We start from the raw sequence: 21,707 nt of genomic DNA, 5'->3' as shown, positions 1-21,707 counted from the left end.
GGCCTAAATGAAATGCGCTGTCTGGAGAAAACAAGGCACAGCTCATCACCCATCTAACACCATCCCTACCGTAAACCGTGGTTGTGGCATCTTCATGCTATGGGCATACTTTTCAGCGGAAGGAACTGGGAGACTGGTAATGATCGAGGGAACAATGAATGGAGCCAACTACAGGCAAATCCTTGATGAGAACCTTCCCCACCGTTCTCCACGGGATATCAAGTATCCCAGGCTAAATAGGTAATGTCTCCACTATATCCCACTACCACTATAGAGGAAAAAGAGCATTAAAGGGTTGAGAGAGGCAGAAGAGGAACGTTTCACCAATCCAGACATAGTAGTCCCAGACTGGATCATAGATCCTGGAAACTATAGAAAGGTGTGCCCGGTTCGTACTCATGCAGTTGCGATGACTTAGTATACCAGGCAGAGTCGCCCAGAAGGAGGGAACCCCATACTGCCAGATGGCCAAACTACACACGAATCCAAATTCAACACCAACACCAGCCGCTGAGTATTGGTCAAATCCACCGGCACAGGTTTCATAAATTCACAAATAGTGATTAAATATTCACTTACTTTTTGAAAATCTTCCTCTGATTTGTCATCCAAAGGTTCCCAGATATGACATGTAGTGTTGTTTTGTTATATAAAATCCTTCTTTATATCCCAAAAAGTCTGTTTAGTTGGCACGATCGATTTGAGTAATCCACTCGTTCAACATGCCAAGATAGGAATCCGAAAATCTACTCCTAAACTTTGTTTCAACAAGTCAAAATATGTTTCTATACAATCCCCAGATACCCTAAAATGTAATTAAAACTATAATATTTCATACCGAAAGAAGTATGTTTAATAGGAAAACGATATTAGCAGGTGCGTGTCCTCTTCATCGCGCACATACACAAATTTCCAAGTTGTAGTAAAACTCATTATTCTTACTCGTTTTGGAAGAAACAAGCCTGAAACCTTAAACATTGAGTGCTGACACCCAGTGGAAGCCATAGGAATTGCATACTGAGAGCTAGATTTAATTATTTCCCTATACTTTCGAATGTAAGAGCATGGGCTCTCAAAAACAATAATTCCGTTTGGTTTTTCTTTGGAATTTCTCCTACCATATCTATTGTGTTATAGTCTCCTACATTATTTTAACATTTCTACAAACTTCAAAGTGTCGTCTTTCCAATGATACAAATGATATGCATATCCTGGCTTCAGGGCCTGAGCAACAGGCAGTTTACTTTGGGCACGTCAGTCAGGTGGAAATTGAGAAAAAAGGACCCTAGCCTGAAGAAGTTTTAAGAGGAGAGGCCAAACAAGGCATTGGACCCATCAAGGATCTCCTGAGGTGAAAAAATAATCCTCTTCATGGAAGTCAAGCCTCCAAAGGGGAAGGGGGCTTGTAATTAGGCTCTAGCACTGCTGGCAGGTGGGTCCATGTGTCTTCAGGTCTGTGGGCCAAAGCCACAAAATGATTGTGTGGTTTCTGATGTGAGGGCATTGCCACAAATGGTAACTGTAGTAACTATAGCCCCCCACAGCAATTCAGACACAAAATGTAAACTAAGGTGACTAGATGGGAAGATAATGAAACAGAATAGAAGTGAGCCACAGCTGGTAGTTAATACATCAAAAGCAAGAGAGACCGGAATTGGAATCCCAAATTTCTTAAATATTCCATAGACTGTCAATAGGAAAAATCCATCCATACATTTCAAAACAGCTTCTGTATTCAACGGATGCCAAACCACAAATCCAAGGGGAGTAGTAGTCCACAATCCAGACTAAACTATAAATGAAAACCTGATCACTGGAAATTAAAAGTTGTCTGGCTCAAGTCGATCACAGCTCTTTATGTTTTCGTATAATTTACCAGCAGTACTCATTGATAACCACCCAACACTAACACTAAGAGCATCATCCATCTTCTTGGCTGTAACGCTAGGAGACAACTAATTGAGCTCCCGCCAGGGACCGGGTAACCATGAACAAGTGACATTCTTTATTTTTCATTGCTCCACTAAAGTGAGACATCCTTGATCGTCTGTTAAGGCAGTTTGGCAGAGGTAGGTATGGCATCGGGAAATATGAATTCCCCAACCGTCATTAATAATCGCCACAGGACAGGATAGAATAGTATGAATGGATATTGCTGCAGCAGCCATTGTTAGTGAGAGCAATACGTGTTGTATTAGTATCTGGTTAGGGGGTAGAAGGGAAATTAGAAAGAGAAGAAAAGAATTACTGTGTGACAAATTCATTTTAATTGCAAAAAAGTTCAATAAAAAGCAACAAAAGCTCAAAATCCAAAGCAAAGCTGCCATGCAAATCATGAGGTAGATTGGTGAGATTAGATTTGTATACTGCCTATGATCCCCACCTAGTGAACATTACACATCACAACACACATTGCCACAACACTTGAATATCACCATGTAACTTCCCCAGAACACAGAATGTTCAGGAATGCCACTAAATAAATAAGATGATTCTTCATCACTATGGTCAAATATGAGATCAGCCATTTTATGACAGCAGGGTTAAATAATGGTATTTAGAATGGTAGTCTTGGTGGGATGGGCTGCTCGTAGGTGATAAACACCGCAATCTTAGCCATATAAAAATGAACAGTCCCGTAACGTATGAGCCTCATCTCCACTGTGAGCAAAAAATCGATGCTTTGCAGTGAGATCCCTCCGCTGTGGGCCAGTCTCTGGGCACTAAAGAAGCCGCCTTGGTCTCCGGCGACGATGTCTAGCACGGAGATGTTGGTGGGGAAAGTGATGTTGTCGAAAGAGATTTTAAGAGGAGGGATAAACACGTGGGGTCCCGTATGTACTCGCAGGCTACGCGTTCGCAATGGCTGGAAGGAGAAGGAAAAATCAGAAGGGGTACGAGGCACAAGGGACAAAGAGTCAGAAATTGTGAAATTAAAAAGAAGCTTTGTGAGACTGTCACAAGGTGCAAAGTGACAATTCTGGTCAGACAAAATTGTCACCAAAGATTGCCACCATCAGCTGCAGCCCATGTGCAAACTTGCAGTGTGATACAGTATCTCAGATGCCAGCCAACTCTTAAGAAAAGGATGAGTTATGAAAGAGCAATGATAATTGATCAGAGTAAGAGTGTGTAAAACAGAAATGACTCATTTCACACAGACACAGCAGGCCAGACAGTAAAGGAAAGTAAACACTGTTCTCAGTTCAGTTCTAGTCCTCACCCCTCTGCTGCCCAACGGAAGTTGGGTGGACACTCGAAGGACAGGCATCTGAACCCTCCCTTTACGTTGAAGCAGCTCTCTGTCACTGCACAGCTGTGGGATCCGGCCACACACTCATTCATATCTGAACAGAAGCCCTCTGTCACAGCTCAGCTGTGGGATCCGGCCACACACTCATTCATATCTGAACAGAAGCTCTCTGTCACAGCTCAGCTGTGGGATCCGGCCACACACTCATTCATATCTGAACAGAAGCTCTCTGTCACAGCACAGCTGTGGGATCCGGCCACACACTCATTCATATCTGAACAGAGAGAGAACTAAAAATGTTAGCAGTGTGTTTCACACACAATACTGCACATACACAGTTATACACATCTAAATGCATCTGTATTAAATTACATCTATTACACTTCCTGTAATCGCAGAACGCTGTACTTCAATGTATTACCTCTTGGGGACACTCTTTAACAATGCACTGTCTTTACGTAAATAATTTACTGTTCTATAGAGGATGAAAGACAGTGTTTTTGTGTAACTGCAGGGAGAGAATGAAGTACCATGTTAAGGATGAATTAAGCCATTTCCTGTTGCCAGAGGAAGCTGAACCTCAACACAGGGCATCCCTGTAAGGTCACAATGAGTTGTGTGGAAGAACGGTTAGCTAGAAGGTAATGCTTTTATATCGAAGAAAGGCCTTGTTCTCTGTGGGACCAAGTTTTCGCTGCAAAAAGTAAATTTTACATAGTCAGGTGTAGGCTTGTGTTCATCGGGAGCGTCTGTTGAACAATCCCATACCTGCATTTTGTTTCTAGCCTCAACCGTTCTGCTGATGTCACTCAAAAGCACATTTAACTCTAGGTCAGGCTTCAAGTGAGGCCTTTCTGCAATGTAGTTGGGAGGTGAGGTGAATTAATTCATTGATAATTAGTGTTATGTCTAGGGTTAGTGGACAAGTAGTTCGGGTCTTGGCTAGGGTTGAGCCAAGATGTAGAGATGAAGCGAAGGGTAAGAATTAGGGTTGAGGCTAGGATCAGGATTGAGTCGGGATGTGGCCATTAATCTGGTTCAGGGTTTGCATAAGGGTAATCTATTTCATGAGGGTTGACGAGAAATGGACTACTTCTTGTCTAGACTTTATAAGAAAAATGTATGTGTTGAAAATGCCTAACCACTTGTATCATCTATTTACATACACGTATAACAGACGTACATACCCCATCAGACATGCCACTATGGGCTTCTTCACTGTACCCAAACCAAAAACAGATTTAATGCGTCGTTCAGTTATGAATAGAGCAATGTCATCATGGACTGCTCTGCCACCAGAGGTTACTCAGGCAAAAAGCTAGTTTTAAAAAACAGATACAAAACATATTGTATCACAGTGCCTCTCCTCCTTCTGAAGATATAATCTAACTGTATATACAGTAAGAATATCCAAATGTATATACAGTGCCTTCGGAAATAATTCAGACACATTTACTTTTTCCACATTTTGTTATGTTATATTTAGCTTTATTCTAAAATGGATTAAATCAAAAAATAAATCCTCAGCAATCTACACACAATACCAAAGTGAAAACCGTTTTTTAAAACTGTTTACACATTTAAAAAAACATAAATACTTTATTTAAATAAGTACCCTTTGCTACGAGTCTCGAAATTGAGCTCAGGTGCATCCTATTTCCATTGATCATCCTTGAGAAGTTTCTACAACTTGATTGGAGTCCACCTGTGGTAAATTCAATTGATTGAACAATATTTGGAAAGGCACATACCCGTCTATATAAGGTCCCACAGTTGACAGTGCATTTCAGAGCAAACAACCAAGCCATAAGGTCGAAGGAATTCTCTGTAGAGCTCCGAGACAAGATTGTGTCGAGGCACAGATCTGGGGAAGGGTACAATTCACATTTCTGCAGCATTGAAGGTCCCCAAGAACACAGTGGCCTCCATCATTCTTAAATGGAAGATGTTTGGAACCACCAAGACTCTTCCTAGAGCTGGCTGCCCGGCAAAACTGAACAGCAATCATGGGGGAAAGGCCTTGGTCAGGGAGGTGACCGAGAACCTGATGGGCACTCTGACAGAGCTTCAGAGTTCATCTGTGGCGATGGGAGAAGCTTCCAGAAGGACAACCATCTCTGCAGCACCCCACCAATCAGGCCTTGATGGTAGAGTGGCCAGACAGAAGCCACTCCTCAGTAAAAGCCACATGACAGCCCGCTTGGAATTTGCCAAAAGGCACCAAAATACTTTTCGACCATGAGATACAAGATTCTCTAGTCTGATGAAACCAAGATTGAACTCTTTGGACTGAAAGCCAAGCGTCGCGTCTGGAGGTAACCTGGCACCATCCCTACAGTGAAGCATGGTGGTGGCAGCATCATGCTGTCAGGATGTTTTTCAGCGGCAGGGACTGGGAGACTAGTCAGGATCGAGGGAAAGATGAACGGACAAAAGTACAGAGAGATCCTTGAGAAAAACATGCTCCAGAGTGCTCAGGACCTCAGACTGGGGCGAAGGTTCATTTTCCAACAGGACAATGACCCTAAGTACACAGCCAAGATAATGCAGGAGTGGCTTCGGTACAAGACTCTGAATGTCCTTGAGTGGCCCAGCCAGACCCCAATCTAACATCTCTGGAGAGACCTAAAAATTGCTGTTCAGCAATGCTCCCCATCCAACCTGACAGAGCTTGAGAGGATCTGCAGATAAGAATGGGAGAAACTTCCAAATACAGGTGTGCTAAGCTTGTAGCGTCATACCCAAGATAGCAAACACTTCTAAAAACCTGTTTTTGCTTTGTCATTAAGGGGTATTATGTGTGTATATTGATGAAGGGGGAAAAAACAATGTATTACATTTTAGAATAAGGCTGTGACCTAACAAAATTTGGATAAAGTCAAGTCTGAATATTTTTCGAGGCACTGCATGAATTGTGTGTAAATTGTCACTCTTGGTGACTTTCCAATATACACTGAGTATACCAAAGATTAGAAACACATTCCCAATATTGAGTTGCACCCCCCACCCTTTTGCCCTCAGAACAGCCTCAATTCGTCTGGACATGGACTTTACAAAGTGTTGAAAGCGTTCCACAGGGATGCTGGCCCATGTTGACTCCAATACTTCCCACAGTTGTGTCAAGTTGGCTGGATGTCCTTTGGGTGGTTTTCTTGATACACACGGGAAACTGAATGTGAAAAACCCAGCTGCGCTGCAGTTCTTGACACAAACCGGTGCGCCTGGCACATACTACCATACCCCTGTTCAAAGGCACTTATATATTTTGTCTTGCCCATTCACTCTCTGAATGGCACACATACACATTCTATGTCTCAATTGTCTCAAGGCTTCCTTCTTTAATGTGTACCCTCCCCTTCATCTACACTATTGAAGTGGATTTAACAAGTGACTTCAATAAGGGATCAGTGTTAGGTTCTATTATTAGAGTAAGAACTCGACGGATATTATGAAAGCTTAAACCAAGTTTATTCCTCCCAGAGGACCAATAGAGCTACATTAGACAAAGTCATGGTTCCACCCATGGTAGTATACATACCCCACTTTGGATGGAGTCTCCTCGTTATTGCCAAACATTGCATCATTATTGCTAGGCAGGGATCTGAGTGATATGGGCCTTAAACGGTTCCTCCCCTTATCAGTACTGCCACGTGATCGTTTCCCCTGCACTCAGCCCCTCCCAAGCTTCATTATGGCACTCCTCATGTCTCTTTTATAACTAAGGATTAATAATAGTTCAAGCTCAAAAACCAAACCTATCAATAGCTTTCACCTGTTATTTTATTTATTTAATGTCCTTGTCTATAACTGTTCTGTACTTGGTCATGTATTTGTACATTTTATGTGTACCCAGAAAGAGTAGCTGCTGCATGTGCAGTAGCTAATGGGCATCCTAATAAACTAAACTAAACATTGCCTCACTTGAAGCCTGACCTAAAGTTAGTGTGCTTTTGAGTGACATCTGCAGAACGGTTGAGGCTAGAAACAAAATTCAGGTATGGGATTGTTCAACAGACGCTCTTGATGAACGCAAGCCTACATCTCACCATGTGAAATGAACTCTTCACTGTGAAAACTTGGCCCCACAGAGAACAAGGCCTTTCTTCCATAGAAAAAAGCATTACCTATAGCCCTCACAACCATGACAGGGCTGCCCTGTGTTGAGGTTCAGCTTACTGTGGCAACAGGAAATGGCTTAATTCATCCTCAACATGGTGCTTCATTCTCTCCCTGGAGTTACACAAAAACATTGTATTCCATCCTCTGTAGAACGGTCAATTATTTACGTAAAGTGCATTGTTAAATAGTGTCCCCAAGAGGCAGTACATTGAAGTACAGCTTCCTGCGATTACAGGAAGTGACATTATTGAGGGTCATAGGTGTCACGACTTCTGCCGAAGTCGTTGCCTCTCCTTGTTCGGGCGGTGTTCGGCGGTCGACGTCACCGGTCTTCTAGCCATCATCGATCCATTTTTCATTTTCCATTGGTTTTGTCTTGTCTTCCCACACACCTGTTTTCAATCCCATCCATTACCTCTTGTGTATTTAACCCTCTGTTTCCCCTCATGTCTTTGTCAGAGATTGTTATTTGTCAAGTGTTGTGTTTATTGTGTATAGGTGTGCGACGGGTCATCGTACCCATATTTTGTTTTATGTTGTCCTATGAGTGTCATGGAGCAGATTACTGGGACTATAATTAAAAAACTCCATTCTACACTCTATTTGACTCTCCTGCGCCTGACTTCCCTGCCACTTATACACGCAACTGTGACAATAGGGGTGGTTTCAAAAGGTTAAAAGGTTGATCCTTCCCAGACCTTACATATTTGTGACCAGGGACCGTCATGACCCGACATATGAAATTTGAAGTCAATCGACCCAAAGTATTTTTTGATCTCCATTGGACACAATAATCTTGCAGTTCTAGAAGCTTAAAGCCTTGTTAGAATTAATTCTGAAGAGGGTATTGGTCTTTTTTAGATGGATTGTCTGTGTCTGTCTGTCTGTCTTTCTGTCTGCCTACCTGCCTGCGTCTGTCTGTCTGCATCTGTCTCTCTGTTTTCCTGCTTGCCTGTCTGTTTGCCTGTCTGAGTTTTTCACCAATTTACCCATTGCAGCTGTATCACCAACTTTTTTGCCTTGAATGCAATGTATTGACTTATGCGTCTATGTCCTTGACACATATTTATGAGTGAATATCCTGTCTGTGGAGGTCGGAGGGAGAGAGAGATGGGAAGAGGGGGAGGTAGAGAAAGAATGAGGGAGATATAATGGAGGGAGGAGTGCAAGAAGAGGGAGAGAGAAGGGGAAGAGTGAGGGAGGGGGAGAGAGAAAGGGAGAGGGTGAATGAGGGAGGGGGGAGAGAGAGGAGGGAGGGGAGAGAGTCTGCATGTCTGTCTGCCTGTCTGCCTGTGTTTCTGCCTGTCTGCCTGTGTTTCTGTCTGTGTGTCTTGTCTGTCTGCCTACCTGTCTGTATGTCTGTCTTTCTGCCTCTCTGTCAGCGAGGAGGAAGTGAGAGAAGAGGGAGAGAGAGAAGGGGGAGAGTGAGGAAAGGGGATAGAGAAAGGGAGAGAGAAAGGGAGAGGGTGAATGAGGGAGGGGGAGAGGTTGGAGGTGGTAAAAGAAGGGGGAGGGAGAGAGAAGAGAAAGCGGGATAAATATGAGGTTGAGAGAAAGAGACAGAGGGGGGCAAGGAGAAGGAGGTGGGAGAGAGAAGAGAGACGGGGAGAGGGGGGATTAGAGAAAAGAGAGAGAGATGCCTGTCTATTTGTGAGTCTCATCTTTTCATATTTTCCCATTGACTGGAATGTATTGGCATAAGCTTCAATTGGTTGTCACTCATCTTTTCCCCACTGACTGCTATGTATTGACATAAGTGTGAAAGTTGTCCTGGTACATGTGGATTAGTGATGTGTGGGTTGACTCATAACCAACAGTCCCTGTGGTTATATCTGTGGGGCGGGTGGGTTTAGGGTCATGAAATATTGTGTGGATGAAGGGCGGTGAGTGGCAGGCGGGTTGAACAATAACTTAAAAAATCCATACATTTATCATTATTGTGCAATTTATATATGTAGGATACATTGAGGTTTTTCTTTCATTATTTTAGGTAATCTGGCATTAGTGCGTAAGCCTAATATTTAGGGCCTATAACTGTAGCCTACACGCCAATCATCAAATGCTTTTGGGACACAGACACCTCACTGATTTTAGCCTTCTAACGAGATAATGGTTTTTCATGTTATTTGCACATTAACTAAACCATGCCCCTAATGAGGTCAGAAGAGCGTGTCAGTGTGATAGAACCACCTTTCCGACCAGAGTGCTTAAAAGGACTTACTAAGAATTAACATATCAGGCCAAAAGACGTTGAGACCGTGGTTCACACGTTGAAATGGTTGAAACTACCAGACCAGCCGACGTGAAGCGGGAGCTGAACGTTACGAAATGGTTGGAAACTCTGAAACTACCAACAGAAAGTGAGAAGATAATCTACACTACGAGACCAGTCTGCAGCTGTGCATGTAAAAGTGGTCCTAGAACTTTGACTAAAGACACAACATGGGAAGGAGAATCCCATCTCAGACAATCGTTAGTGCATATCAGGTGTCTGTTCTAACAAACACTTCACTACCAGAGAAGCGATACAAAGAAGAAGGACATTGTGACCTCTGGTGGACAACCAGAGCCTTACACCCATCCAGCCCCTTCTTCGTAGAAGGATTGTTTGCTTTCAACAGAGAGATGACGACAAAGACATCTACATGTAAATACATTGCATTCCTTACCCAAACAAGCAGTGGTTCATGAGCAAAGTAGTATTATTACTTTGAGGGTAGTTTCCAAATGTACGATAAGTTTGACTCTCTTTGTCTCTCCCTCTCTTTCTCTACCCCTCCCTCTCCATGTGTAACAAGCCGTCATATCTTGTCAGTCCACTAGGGACTTTTGTCTCATGTAAGTGTGTATGTGTATTCTGTGTTATTATTTAGTTAGTTAGTTAGTAAATAAACAATTAAATCAATTTGTGTAGAGCTGGATAATCAGAAAGGCTGGGGTTCTTGCGGATTCAAGAGGTCTACGACGTTCAGAGGAAATTATTAATAAGTGACTGTTATTGATGTAAGAGATATCTATATATCTTTAGAGTTTAATTCAGGAGATGGTACCTCGTTAAACAACTTTTCCCGTGGTGCCCCAAATTCATAATGTGTTAATTGTTACATGATTAATTTAATTGAGTAACAATTAAACATAGTTAGTTGATTTGATAAATAACAGTCATCAGATTAATAGTAGTCACAACACACTTCAGCACTCTGCAGTCCCGTTCTGTGAGCTTGTGTGACCTACCACTTCGCGGCTGAGCCGTTGTTACTCCTAGACATTCCCACTTCACAAAAACAGCACTCACAGTTGACCGCGGAGCTCGAACTGACGTGTTGGAAAGGTGGCATCCTATGACGGTGCCATGTTGAAAGTCACTGAGCTCTTGAGTAAGGCCATTCTATTGCCAAGGTTTGTCTATGGGGATTGCATGGCTGTGTGCTCAATTTTATACACCTGTCAGCATCGGGTGTGGCTGAAATAGCCGAATCCGCTAATTTGAAGTGGTGTCCACATACTTTTGTATATATAGTGTACAAAAGTAGCTCGAAAGGGCAGCTCGAACGTAGGCAAACTTTTGGGTGGAGAAATATGATTGATTTATTTCAACATCTTGAGAGAATGTGAATGCACAGTTAGCACCTCTACAGAAGGTATCTATCTTTATCAGCATCATAAAAGCTAATAGTATTTCAACCACATAAAATATGCATCCAATTCAAACTGAAATCCTATCAGAAACATGTTGAGTAGTTTTCACAGCTTTCTATGTCCTTACAACTGTCAAAACTGATTTTAGGACATTTTTAACAGCCATTTTTTTGTTATTACATTTTCTTGCCAGGTCCCTGAATGTCTTTGCTCTGCGAAAGACACAGAGAAACTTTACCAATGTCAACTAGAATCGAAACATTCTATCGGTTTATGACATTATTCTCGTGAGCAATGGTTCATATAGTCTTCTATGGCAACATATAATGGCAGAAGAGAAGTTGAATGTATCATATTATAGTTGACAAAGAAATAGCCTACCAAAATGTAGAAAATGATACGTAGAAAAATATCTAAATCAGGCAACAAAGAAATATTGCACCCCAGGCCTCAGGATTTTTAGTCAGGCGGTTGGGGATGGGTTATTAGCAATTGCGGACAGGTGTGGGTAAATAAACAGCTAACCACTAATGTGCATGTCTCATTGCTTGACTGTATTCTAGCCTATGACGAGTCACATGTTCTATATGTTTAGGGATGTACCATTTTTGCATAGGTCTACATACTCACCCTCACAGTTGTGTTGGTTTGGTTTGAGTCTGTAGCCATCGAAGCAAGCGCACGTGCCTTTGCCCACACACAGATGTGAACACTTGGTGGATCCTACTAAACACACACACACACACACATGTGCATGTTAGTTCAGTTGTTATGTCATCAGTGATCACATATTACTACACTACCAACTCTACTCTCCAATCCTGAAAAGCCCTCCTGCGCTGACTGAGATACCTGAATGTCAACACCTATATACTCTAACTACTATACCTGACCTATAGAGATTGTGCTGACTTTCTGTTTCCTAGCCTGGTACGGGGGGATATCAGTATCTAACAAGGGCATCCTCAGAAGGTGAGGATATGAACCTGGGGTCCAAGCTCTGTGGGCTGCAGTGCATGGGGCACATTCACCACTCTCTTGAACTAATCTTGAACGAAACTTTACAAAATGAAGATATGTTTCAATATGAACATCTACACATGGCATGTCTTCCCTATAGGCCTACATTAAAATGCAACAAAATGCAAACAATACATTTTGTTGTTCGTCTCATGTCAATCACCCGCTGAAGTTATAGTTTACCCACCTTTTTTTACCATCACTGATTTGAATACAGAATCGTAAAGTAATATTCAAATAATTAACGTAAATGTGATAATAATACGATCAACTGTGTGCTCCATTGATGTGTGTTTGTGCGGAGCTTGATGAGTCATGCCTAGGAATAGAAACGTGAACGTTACATAATTTGAGAAAAGAGATCTATGTAAAGAGTTGATGATTTTATGCAATTCATCATTACAACTGACTGAACAGTCGCTTATGCTACGTGTCAGTGTGAATCATGTATCATATTTCTTCCCTTTCAGGGGTATAACGTTACAATTGTATAGCTAATAGGGTATATGTTTTTAGATAAACTGAGGTGAACGAACCTATAGCAGCCAAGTGTAACGGCGATCCTCCTCCTCTCCATCTTCGGAAAAGGAGGAGTATTGAGGGAACCAAGGCGCAGCGAAGTTTGAACACATATTTATTAAACAAGACGAAAAACGAACACGAACTACACTTGAAATGATACAAAATAACAAACGACGTAGACTGACCTAAACATGAGAACTTACATTGACACGAAGAACGCACGAAATGGAAACAGACTACATAAACCGAAACAGTCCCGTATGGTACGAAATAACATACAGACACGGAAGACAATCACCCACAACGAACACTGTGACAACGCCTACCTAAATATGACTCTTAATTAGAGGAACGCCAAACACCTGCCTCTAATTAAGAGCCATACCAGGCAACCCAAAACCAACACAGAAACAGAAAACATAGAATGCCCACCCAACCTCACGTCCTGACCAACTAACACACATAACAACTAACATAAATAGGTCAGGAACGTGACATTACCCCCCCCCATAAGGTGCGAACTCCGGGCGCACCAGCACAAAGTCTAGGGGAGGGTCTGGGTGGGCATCTAACCACGGTGGTGGCTCAGGCTCCGGGCGAGGTCCCCACCCCACCATAATCCATCCTAGCTTCCTCCCTCTAAGAATGTCCACCCTCCTTTTACCCCCACAAAATCCTCTTAATAACATCACTGATAGGGACAGCACCGGGACAGAGAGATAGATCAAGAAAGAGGGATAGATAAGAATATAGAGGTAGATCAAGATAGAGAGGGAGATACTGATAGAGGGGCAACTCCGGACTGAAAGGCAGCTCCGGACAGAGAGACAGCTCTGGACTGATGGGCAGTTCTGGGTATCTAGCCGTTTCAGGCTGAAGGGCAGCTCATGGCTGACTGACGAAACTGGACGCTCATGGCGGGCTGACGGCTCTCGACGCTCATGGCGGGCTGACGGCTCTCGACGCTCATGGCGGGCTGACGGCTCTCGACGCTCATGGCGGGCTGACGGCTCTCGACGCTCATGGCGGGCTGACGGCTCTCGACGCTCATGGCGGGCTGACGGCTCTCGACGCTCATGGCGGGCTGACGGCTCTCGACGCTCATGGCGGGCTGACGGCTCTCGACGCTCATGGCGGGCTGACGGCTCTCGACGCTCATGGCGGGCTGACGGCTCTCGACGCTCATGGCGGGCTGACGGCTCTCGACGCTCATGGCGGGCTGACGGCTCTCGACGCTCATGGCGGGCTGACGGCTCTCGACGCTCATGGCGGGCTGACGGCTCTCGACGCTCATGGCGGGCTGACGGCTCTCGACGCTCATGGCGGGCTGACGGCTCTCGACGCTCATGGCGGGCTGACGGCTCTCGACGCTCATGGCGGGCTGACGGCTCTCGACGCTCATGGCGGGCTGACGGCTCTCGACGCTCATGGCGGGCTGACGGCTCTCGACGCTCATGGCGGGCTGACGGCTCTCGACGCTCATGGCGGGCTGACGGCTCTCGACGCTCATGGCGGGCTGACGGCTCTCGACGCTCATGGCGGGCTGACGGCTCTCGACGCTCATGGCGGGCTGACGGCTCTCGACGCTCATGGCGGGCTGACGGCTCTCGACGCTCATGGCTCGCTGGCGGCTCTCGACGCTCATGGCTCGCTGGCGGCTCTCGACGCTCATGGCTCGCTGGCGGCTCTCGACGCTCATGGCTCGCTGGCGGCTCTCGACGCTCATGGCTCGCTGGCGGCTCTCGACGCTCATGGCTCGCTGGCGGCTCTCGACGCTCATGGCTCGCTGGCGGCTCTCGACGCTCATGGCTCGCTGGCGGCTCTCGACGCTCATGGCTCGCTGGCGGCTCTCGACGCTCATGGCTCGCTGGCGGCTCTCGACGCTCATGGCTCGCTGGCGGCTCTCGACGCTCATGGCTCGCTGGCGGCTCTGGCTGCTCATGGCTCGCTGGCGGCTCTGGCTGCTCATGGCTCGCTGGCGGCTCTGGCTGCTCATGGCTCGCTGGCGGCTCTGGCGGATCCTGTCTGGTTGGCGGCTCTGGCGGATCCTGTCTGGTTGGCGGCTCTGGCGGATCCTGTCTGGCGGGCGGCTCTGGCGGATCCTGTCTGGCGGGCGGCTCTGGCGGATCCTGTCTGGCGGGCGGCTCTGGCGGATCCTGTCTGGCGGGCGGCTCTGGCGGCTCCTGTCTGGCGGGCGGCTCTAGCGGCTCCTGTCTGGCGGACGGCTTTGCAGGCTCATGGCAGACGGGCGGCTTTGCAGGCTCATGGCAGACGGGCGGCTTTGCAGGCTCATGGCAGACGGATGGCTCAGACGGCGCTGGGGAGACGGATGGCTCAGATGGCGCTGGGGAGACGGATGGCTCAGATGGCGCTGGGGAGACGGATGGCTCAGATGGCGCTGGGGAGACGGATGGCTCTGGCCGGATACGGCGCACTGTAGACCTGGTGCGTGGTGCCGGAACTGGAGGCACCGGGCTAAGGATAAGCACCTTCCTACTAGTGCGGGGAGCAGGGACAGGGCACACTGTATTCTCAAAGCCTACTCTATACCTGATGCGAGGTACCGGCACTGGTGACACCGGGCTGAGGACAAGCACATCAGGATTAGTAGGGGGAGAATATACAGTGTGTTCAGGGCTCTGGAGACGCACAGGAGGCTTTGTGCGTGGTGCCGGAACTGGAGGCACCGAACTGGATACACGCACTACAGAGAGAGTGCGTGGAGGAGGAACTGGGCTCAGGAGACGCACTGATAGCCTAGTGCGTAGTGTAGGCACTGTAGGTACTAGGCTGGGGCGGGGAGGTGGCGCCGGAAATACCGGACCGTGGAGGCGTACTGGCACTCTTGAGCATTGAGCCTGCCCAACCTTACCTGGTTGAATACTCCCGGTTGCCCGACCAGTGCGGGGAGGTGGAATAACCCGCACCGGGCTATGTAGGCGAACCGGGGAAACCATGCGTAAGGCAGGTGCCATGTATGCCGGCCCGAGGAGACACACTGGAGACCAGACGCGTTGAGCCGGCCTCATGACACCTGGCTCAATACCCAATCTAGCCCTACCAGTGCGGGGAGGTGGAATAACCCGCACTGGGCTATGCACTAGTACAGGAGACACCGTGCGCTCTACTGCGTAACACGGCGTAACACGGCGCCTGACCATACTCCCGCTCTCCACGGTAAGCCTGGGAAGTGGGCGCAGGTCTCCTACCTGCCCTTGGCCCACTACCTCCTAGCCCCCCCCCCAAGAAATTTTTGGGAATTACTTACGGGCTTTTTGGGCTTCCGTGCCAGACGAGTTCCCTCATAGCTCCGGTTCCTCTCCCCGGTAGCCTCTGCTCTCCTCAGTGCCTCCAGCTGTTCCCATGGGAGGCGATCCCTACCAGCCAGGATCTCCTCCCAAGTGTAGCAACCCTTTCCGTCCAATATATCGTCCCATGTCCATTGCTCCTTCTTCTCCTGTCCTTTACTCCGTTGACTCCGCTGCTTGGCTCTGGTTTGGTGGGTGATTCTGTAACGGCGATCCTCCTCCTCTCCATCTTCGGAAAAGGAGGAGTATTGAGGGAACCAAGGCGCAGCGAAGTTTGAACACATATTTATTAAACAAGACGAAAAACGAACACGAACTACACTTGAAATGATACAAAATAACAAACGACGTTGACTGACCTAAACATGAGAACTTACATTGACACGAAGAACGCACGAAATGGAAACAGACTACATAAACCGAAACAGTCCCGTGTGGTACGAAATAACATACAGACACGGAAGACAATCACCCACAACGAACACTGTGACAACGCCTACCTAAATATGACTCTTAATTAGAGGAACGCCAAACACCTGCCTCTAATTAAGAGCCATACCAGGCAACCCAAAACCAACACAGAAACAGAAAACATAGAATGCCCACCCAACCTCACGTCCTGACCAACTAACACACATAACAACTAACATAAATAGGTCAGGAACGTGACACCAAGGTGATAATGCCGGGTCATTTTTGTTTGTTTTTGCTGTTCTCCAAATAGCATTTTTAAGTTTTTAATTGTATAGAAATGCATTAAATTGTTCATGCAAAAAAAGTATATCGTGCTTGGCAGAACTGTAACAGAAAATAAACAGGCTCAAATATACATAACTAACTGAATCAGAGGTGCCTGACCTTTGCATGGGCCCTTAGCCGGTGACTTCAGTGGATCACTAGGTGAAGGGTTCAATTCAGTCTGACCTGTGGAAGAAATCTCATCTTTTAAAATGTACACTTTCAAGATCCAAAAGAAACAGTTACAGCTAACCTTAGTACATGGTGGTACAATAAGACGGACGTCACAAAACTCTGTAACGTGTTATTCTATTTCAATCTCATCAATCACCAATAACCTTATCGGGGGAGCTTTGCTTGGTTGATTGACTTAGTTTAGTCTACTGTAGGTGCCATAAGATTGATTCACTTGTTTTTCTCTAAAATGTCCAGGTCAGTGCTTCACTAATCTCAGAACCCAGAACCAAATATTGTTCGCACTAGCAGGTAACAGTCTGTCAGACTAATGGTTCACAAACCGTTTTTTTTGTCCAGGACACTATTTGGACACAGCCACATGGGTCATTCTGGCCTACCATTTAGGACTGAGCCACTTGGGTTCTGGAAAACCATTTGGGACTGAGCCACTTGGGTTCTGGAGCACCATTTGGGACTGAGCCACTTGGGTTCTGGAGCACCATTTGGGACTGAGCCACTTGGTGTCACGCCCTGGCCTTAGTATTCTTTGTTTTCTTTATTATTTTAGTTAGGTCAGGGTGTGACATGGGGAATTTATGTGGGTTTTGTAGTGTCTAGGGTGGTTGTAAGGTTTAGGGGGTTTATTTAGAGTAGTTGGGTTTATGTTTAGTATAGTTGTCTAGCTGTGGCTATGGTTGAGTGTAGGTGTTTAGGAAAGTCTATGGTTGCCTGAATTGGGTCTCAATTAGAGACCGCTGGTTATTGTTGTCTCTGATTGGGAGCCATATTTAAGGTAACCATAGGCTTTAGCTGTTTGTGGGGAATTGTCTATGTCGTAGTGTTTTGTGTCAGCACTGAATTTTGTATAGCTTCACGGTCGTCTGTTCTATTTGTTGTTTTGTTTTTTCCTTCTTTAAAAATAAAGAAGATGTACTTTCCACGCGCTGCGCCTTGGTCCTCTCTCAGTGCCGTTGACGATCGTGACACTTGGGTTCTGGAGCACCATTTGGGACTGAGCCACTTAGGTTCTGGAGCACCATTTGGGAGTGAGCCACTTGGGTTCTGGAGCACCATTTGGGACTGAGCCACTTGGGTTCTGGAGCAAAATTTGGGACTGAGCCACTTGGGTTCTGGAGCACCATTTGGTAATCACTGCTGTAGCACTAGGTTACCTTGAGCCCCAGCAGCAGGCTTGTTGTGCTCTGGTCGTACCCCACCACAGCAGACGTGGGCTGTCTCCTGACACTGCTTTCCCAGGTCTAGGGCCAGCTCACAGCCATTACCCATGCAGGCAGACATCAGGCCCAGCAGACAGCAGTCACAACACATCTGAGAGGAGGGGAGATGGGGAAGAGAAAGGGCATGTATCTAAAATGTTACTTACACAGTATGTATCTCAAAATGCCAGTACATGTACAGTAGACACGTATGCATTAAAGCATAACTGAATTTGAGAACCTATTTCAATCATTGAAAACGGCACTTGACAACTGAACTCGAGAACCAACTTCTATTGTTGAAAACTGCATGTGACATCGACATCAGTCAGAAACATTTATTCCAGTCCCAAAATTGACTAAAAGGTGCAAGTAGGTTAATTTTGGTCATAAAGTAGTATCTTCCAAAACTGAGTTTTGTGAGATTTGAGTACAAGAGTTTGTCAGGACTTACTTGAGGGTTAGGTTTTATTTCGACAATGCCCACTAATACAGGATAAACAGCTGCGGTGATCGCGCTCTATCAGATTGTACCGCAGAACACACAGACAGTGAGTCAGAACTGCACAGCAGCGCAGCAGATCTGACTTTGTTTACATAAGACAAGAGGTCACACATTTTTGGGGGGAGAAATACTGCACCAAACACCTAAGCTAAAATTGCGGACTAAAGCCTCCTCGGCAGAAAAACGTCAACATTTATTATTGATTTCTTGTTTCATCTTAGATTCATTCTGACTATTTTGAGGAAGTGATACTGGTTTTGTTCCTATGGTGTTTCATGGGGAACAAACATAAGTAGCTGCCACATCCAACCACACCCCCAAGATTGAAATCACAAACATGGGGAATGAATGCGTTCAGTCGCTCATTAAGAGGGTAGACTCAGAGACAAGTGAGTGAGGATGGAAGAAAAAGCTTTATTGGTATATGTTGTAGAGGAGAGGAGCTACAGTAAGTAAACAAGGAAGAAGGTGATTGAGAGAGAGTTCCAATACAAAGTCACACACCTTGGTAGTCTTTGTTTCACAGGGGCCCCCATGGGTAAAAGGCACCACACAGGCCCCCTGTTCTTTGGCCCGGTTGATGCCGCTGGTACACAATTTGTCCCCTACTACAGCCGAACAACACTGCTCCTGAGCTATCCTGTTAGACCACAGAAAAGTGAAGAGCAGAACAATTCAGGTGGTGTGAGGAGAGGAAAGGATTCTGTCTTCAGTCAGAAAAAGGCCGTACCATGTGTGCTCTAGGTGTCTTCCCCATTGCAATTTTCACCTCCAACCACAGAGCTTTTTACAGGCATCCGGCAGCCCGGGGGTCCCTTAGGAGGGCTCCGCGGCAATTAGGTCCTGTACATGGGGCCTATGTGGCAATCTGCCAAACAGAGTTGAGGTTTGTGGGGGGTTGCAGGGGAGTGGGTGGTGGTGGGAGGTGATAGAGGAAGAGTGATGGGGGTTGGCAGGGGGAGTGGTTGGGGTTGAGTTATTTCAATGACACCATCATCCCTCAAAAGGCATACAACTACGCCCCTGTGCATCCCATTATGAATGCAGTAACAATGCCGTATAAAGTATTAGCACTATGGCATCTAATTATCTAACCATTCCTGGGACTGTCCTAGATTTCTTCATGTACTTCCCTACCAACAAGGGCCTCTGATTAACTGGTTTACACAGGTTGCAGACACATACATACTGTCCTCCTGAAAACCAGGTGTTACTGTTACCTACCTGCAGATGTGAGAGGCAGCGATTAGAGGGAAGACTGTACAGTCTTGTTCACCCAGAGCTCGGCCCCTCCCATCCTGATAGCAGTCCTTCAACGTGGGCCAATGGTACTCTGGGTGCTCTGGCCAAGTTAATGTGGGGTGAGAACATGGTGAGAAAGGTTTTGACAAATGAGTGAGAGGGGAGGTAAATAAACAGCAATTAATTATATAGCTAAGCCTAGTCAGCAAATGTAGACTATATACAAGGCATTCCTGAACATACTTTTCTGCATATAAAAAATAATCTAGGCCCATTTCATAATTCAAAAGGTGTAATGTATGAACTTTTTTGTCATGTTTGATTCAAAAAATATATTTAATATTCATATTTCTGACTGAAGTAAAACACAATCCAGAGTAAAATACAACCGGCCTATATTTTATTCCAACATTAATTGAATTAATTATATTGTACAATTATTACAATATTAGTAACGCTGCTAATAGTGATCGCCCACTCAAGGCAATCTCGCCAGTTTTAACTCTTTCCTTGCCCATGTAAAATCTCCAAATGAAGAGAAAAATAGTAACCGTAATAATCGTAAAATAATAAAAGTAATATCCAATAGTAATATCTGGACCGCTGAGTTCTCCCATCATGAATGGGACAAAAGGAGAGAGTGAGTGGGTGTATATGGAGATCAGACAGTTGCTGAGAATCTCATGTATTGCAGTGGTGTAGCAAAACAGCGCGAATCTATCTCAATGTTGGTTTATTAGCCGATGTGGTGTCCATTGAGCTATGTGGTGTCTTCAAGAACTAAAGTTAACACATTCTACGTTATCTATGATATAAGACGAGTGGCTTTGGAGATATAACAGGCTTTCTTACATTGATCAACATTGCATGCTTTGTGTTTGTGCTAGGGGTAATCAGTACACAGATATCAACAGAAGTAATGTATCCAAGAGTTTGATTATATGTTTTTTTACTACGTTTTCAGCATGTCTTGGTTCTAGCCATTGCAAATTATACCGTAACATTCGTGGGTCTCTATTTTGTTTCTCACAGGACATGACATTTTTTGGGGGCCTAATATATTACTATACCATATATTACTATAGCAGGCTAAAGGCATGTCATTTGACGGTTTTCATCTGATTGCCAAACAAATCACTTTAAAACGTAGGCTACCTGAGCATGTTCATCCTCCAAAATAAATCCAGCATCCTAACAGTGCACTATGCACTTGTGCCATTTGATAAATGGAAAGAGACATCTTACAAAACACCAACAAGTGTAATGACATTCAATGATTGTAATTGGGCCTACACTCTCGTAGCCTGAATTAATTCATGTGTTTTGCTGACACATTTGTAGAAAGAAAAGTTGGGTCACCTGCAAAAGGGTTGTCCCAGGACGAAAGGTTTAGCCACATCGGGAAAAAAGTGTTTAAACCATTACACAGTGGTGGGGGTATTCATTTAATTTGGAATACGTTTTTATTTTTTTATATATACCACTGTAGAAGTACAAATTGCATTTTAAACAAATAAGGGAATGGTTAAATTAGCATTATTTAGAGACCCCCCAAAGTTTGACTATGTTGCATTTAAGGGGACTCATGTCTCATAGACCGACCTGTCCCCGTAATTCCCACTCTGATGCTACCCTTTAACTGATAGAGATATCGGAGTACACAAGGTTGCATGATGCTCTTGTTTAAACAAGAAGCCTGGCCTCCTTACACCAGTGACTTGATAGGAACTGAATGGTCCCCTATCTCTACTTTAGAGACACTTATCAAGGAGGTTAAACAAGAAAACTAGCCTGACGACTCACTCTAAACTCTTACTCTGCTCTGTCGTTTGCTACATACTTTAGTCTGAGGCTGCCATCATAGATGTGGTAAAGAGATTGATAGAACTCAACTAAAACAATGGAAATGCCTTGGAAACGCATGAGGAAAGATGCCTGGGGGAAAGCTCCCGAATCTCCTCATTGCC

The 21,707-nt window shown here is 45.2% G+C and overlaps 1 protein-coding gene across 1 annotated transcript; it reads right to left on the bottom strand.

Moving 5' to 3' along the window:
• Positions 1-3,092: 3,092 nt before the first annotated feature.
• On the bottom strand, positions 3,093-21,139 carry LOC129838400 (fibulin-1-like). The gene is made up of 6 exons (XM_055905325.1): positions 21,100-21,139; positions 19,723-19,840; positions 19,003-19,138; positions 17,949-18,105; positions 11,642-11,734; positions 3,093-3,362 (listed from the first exon to the last, which is right to left on the bottom strand). Exons 1-6 carry the CDS (start codon positions 21,137-21,139, stop codon positions 3,220-3,222), a joined length of 687 nt encoding a protein of 228 aa, XP_055761300.1. The 3' UTR covers positions 3,093-3,219.
• Positions 21,140-21,707: the final 568 nt, after the last annotated feature.

Source organism: Salvelinus fontinalis, chromosome 39, assembly GCF_029448725.1.
Source record: "Salvelinus fontinalis isolate EN_2023a chromosome 39, ASM2944872v1, whole genome shotgun sequence".
NCBI classification, from domain to species: Eukaryota; Metazoa; Chordata; class Actinopteri; order Salmoniformes; family Salmonidae; genus Salvelinus; species Salvelinus fontinalis.
The sequence above is the reverse complement of the archived record's forward strand: the minus strand, read 5'-3'. Positions and strand labels throughout refer to the sequence as shown.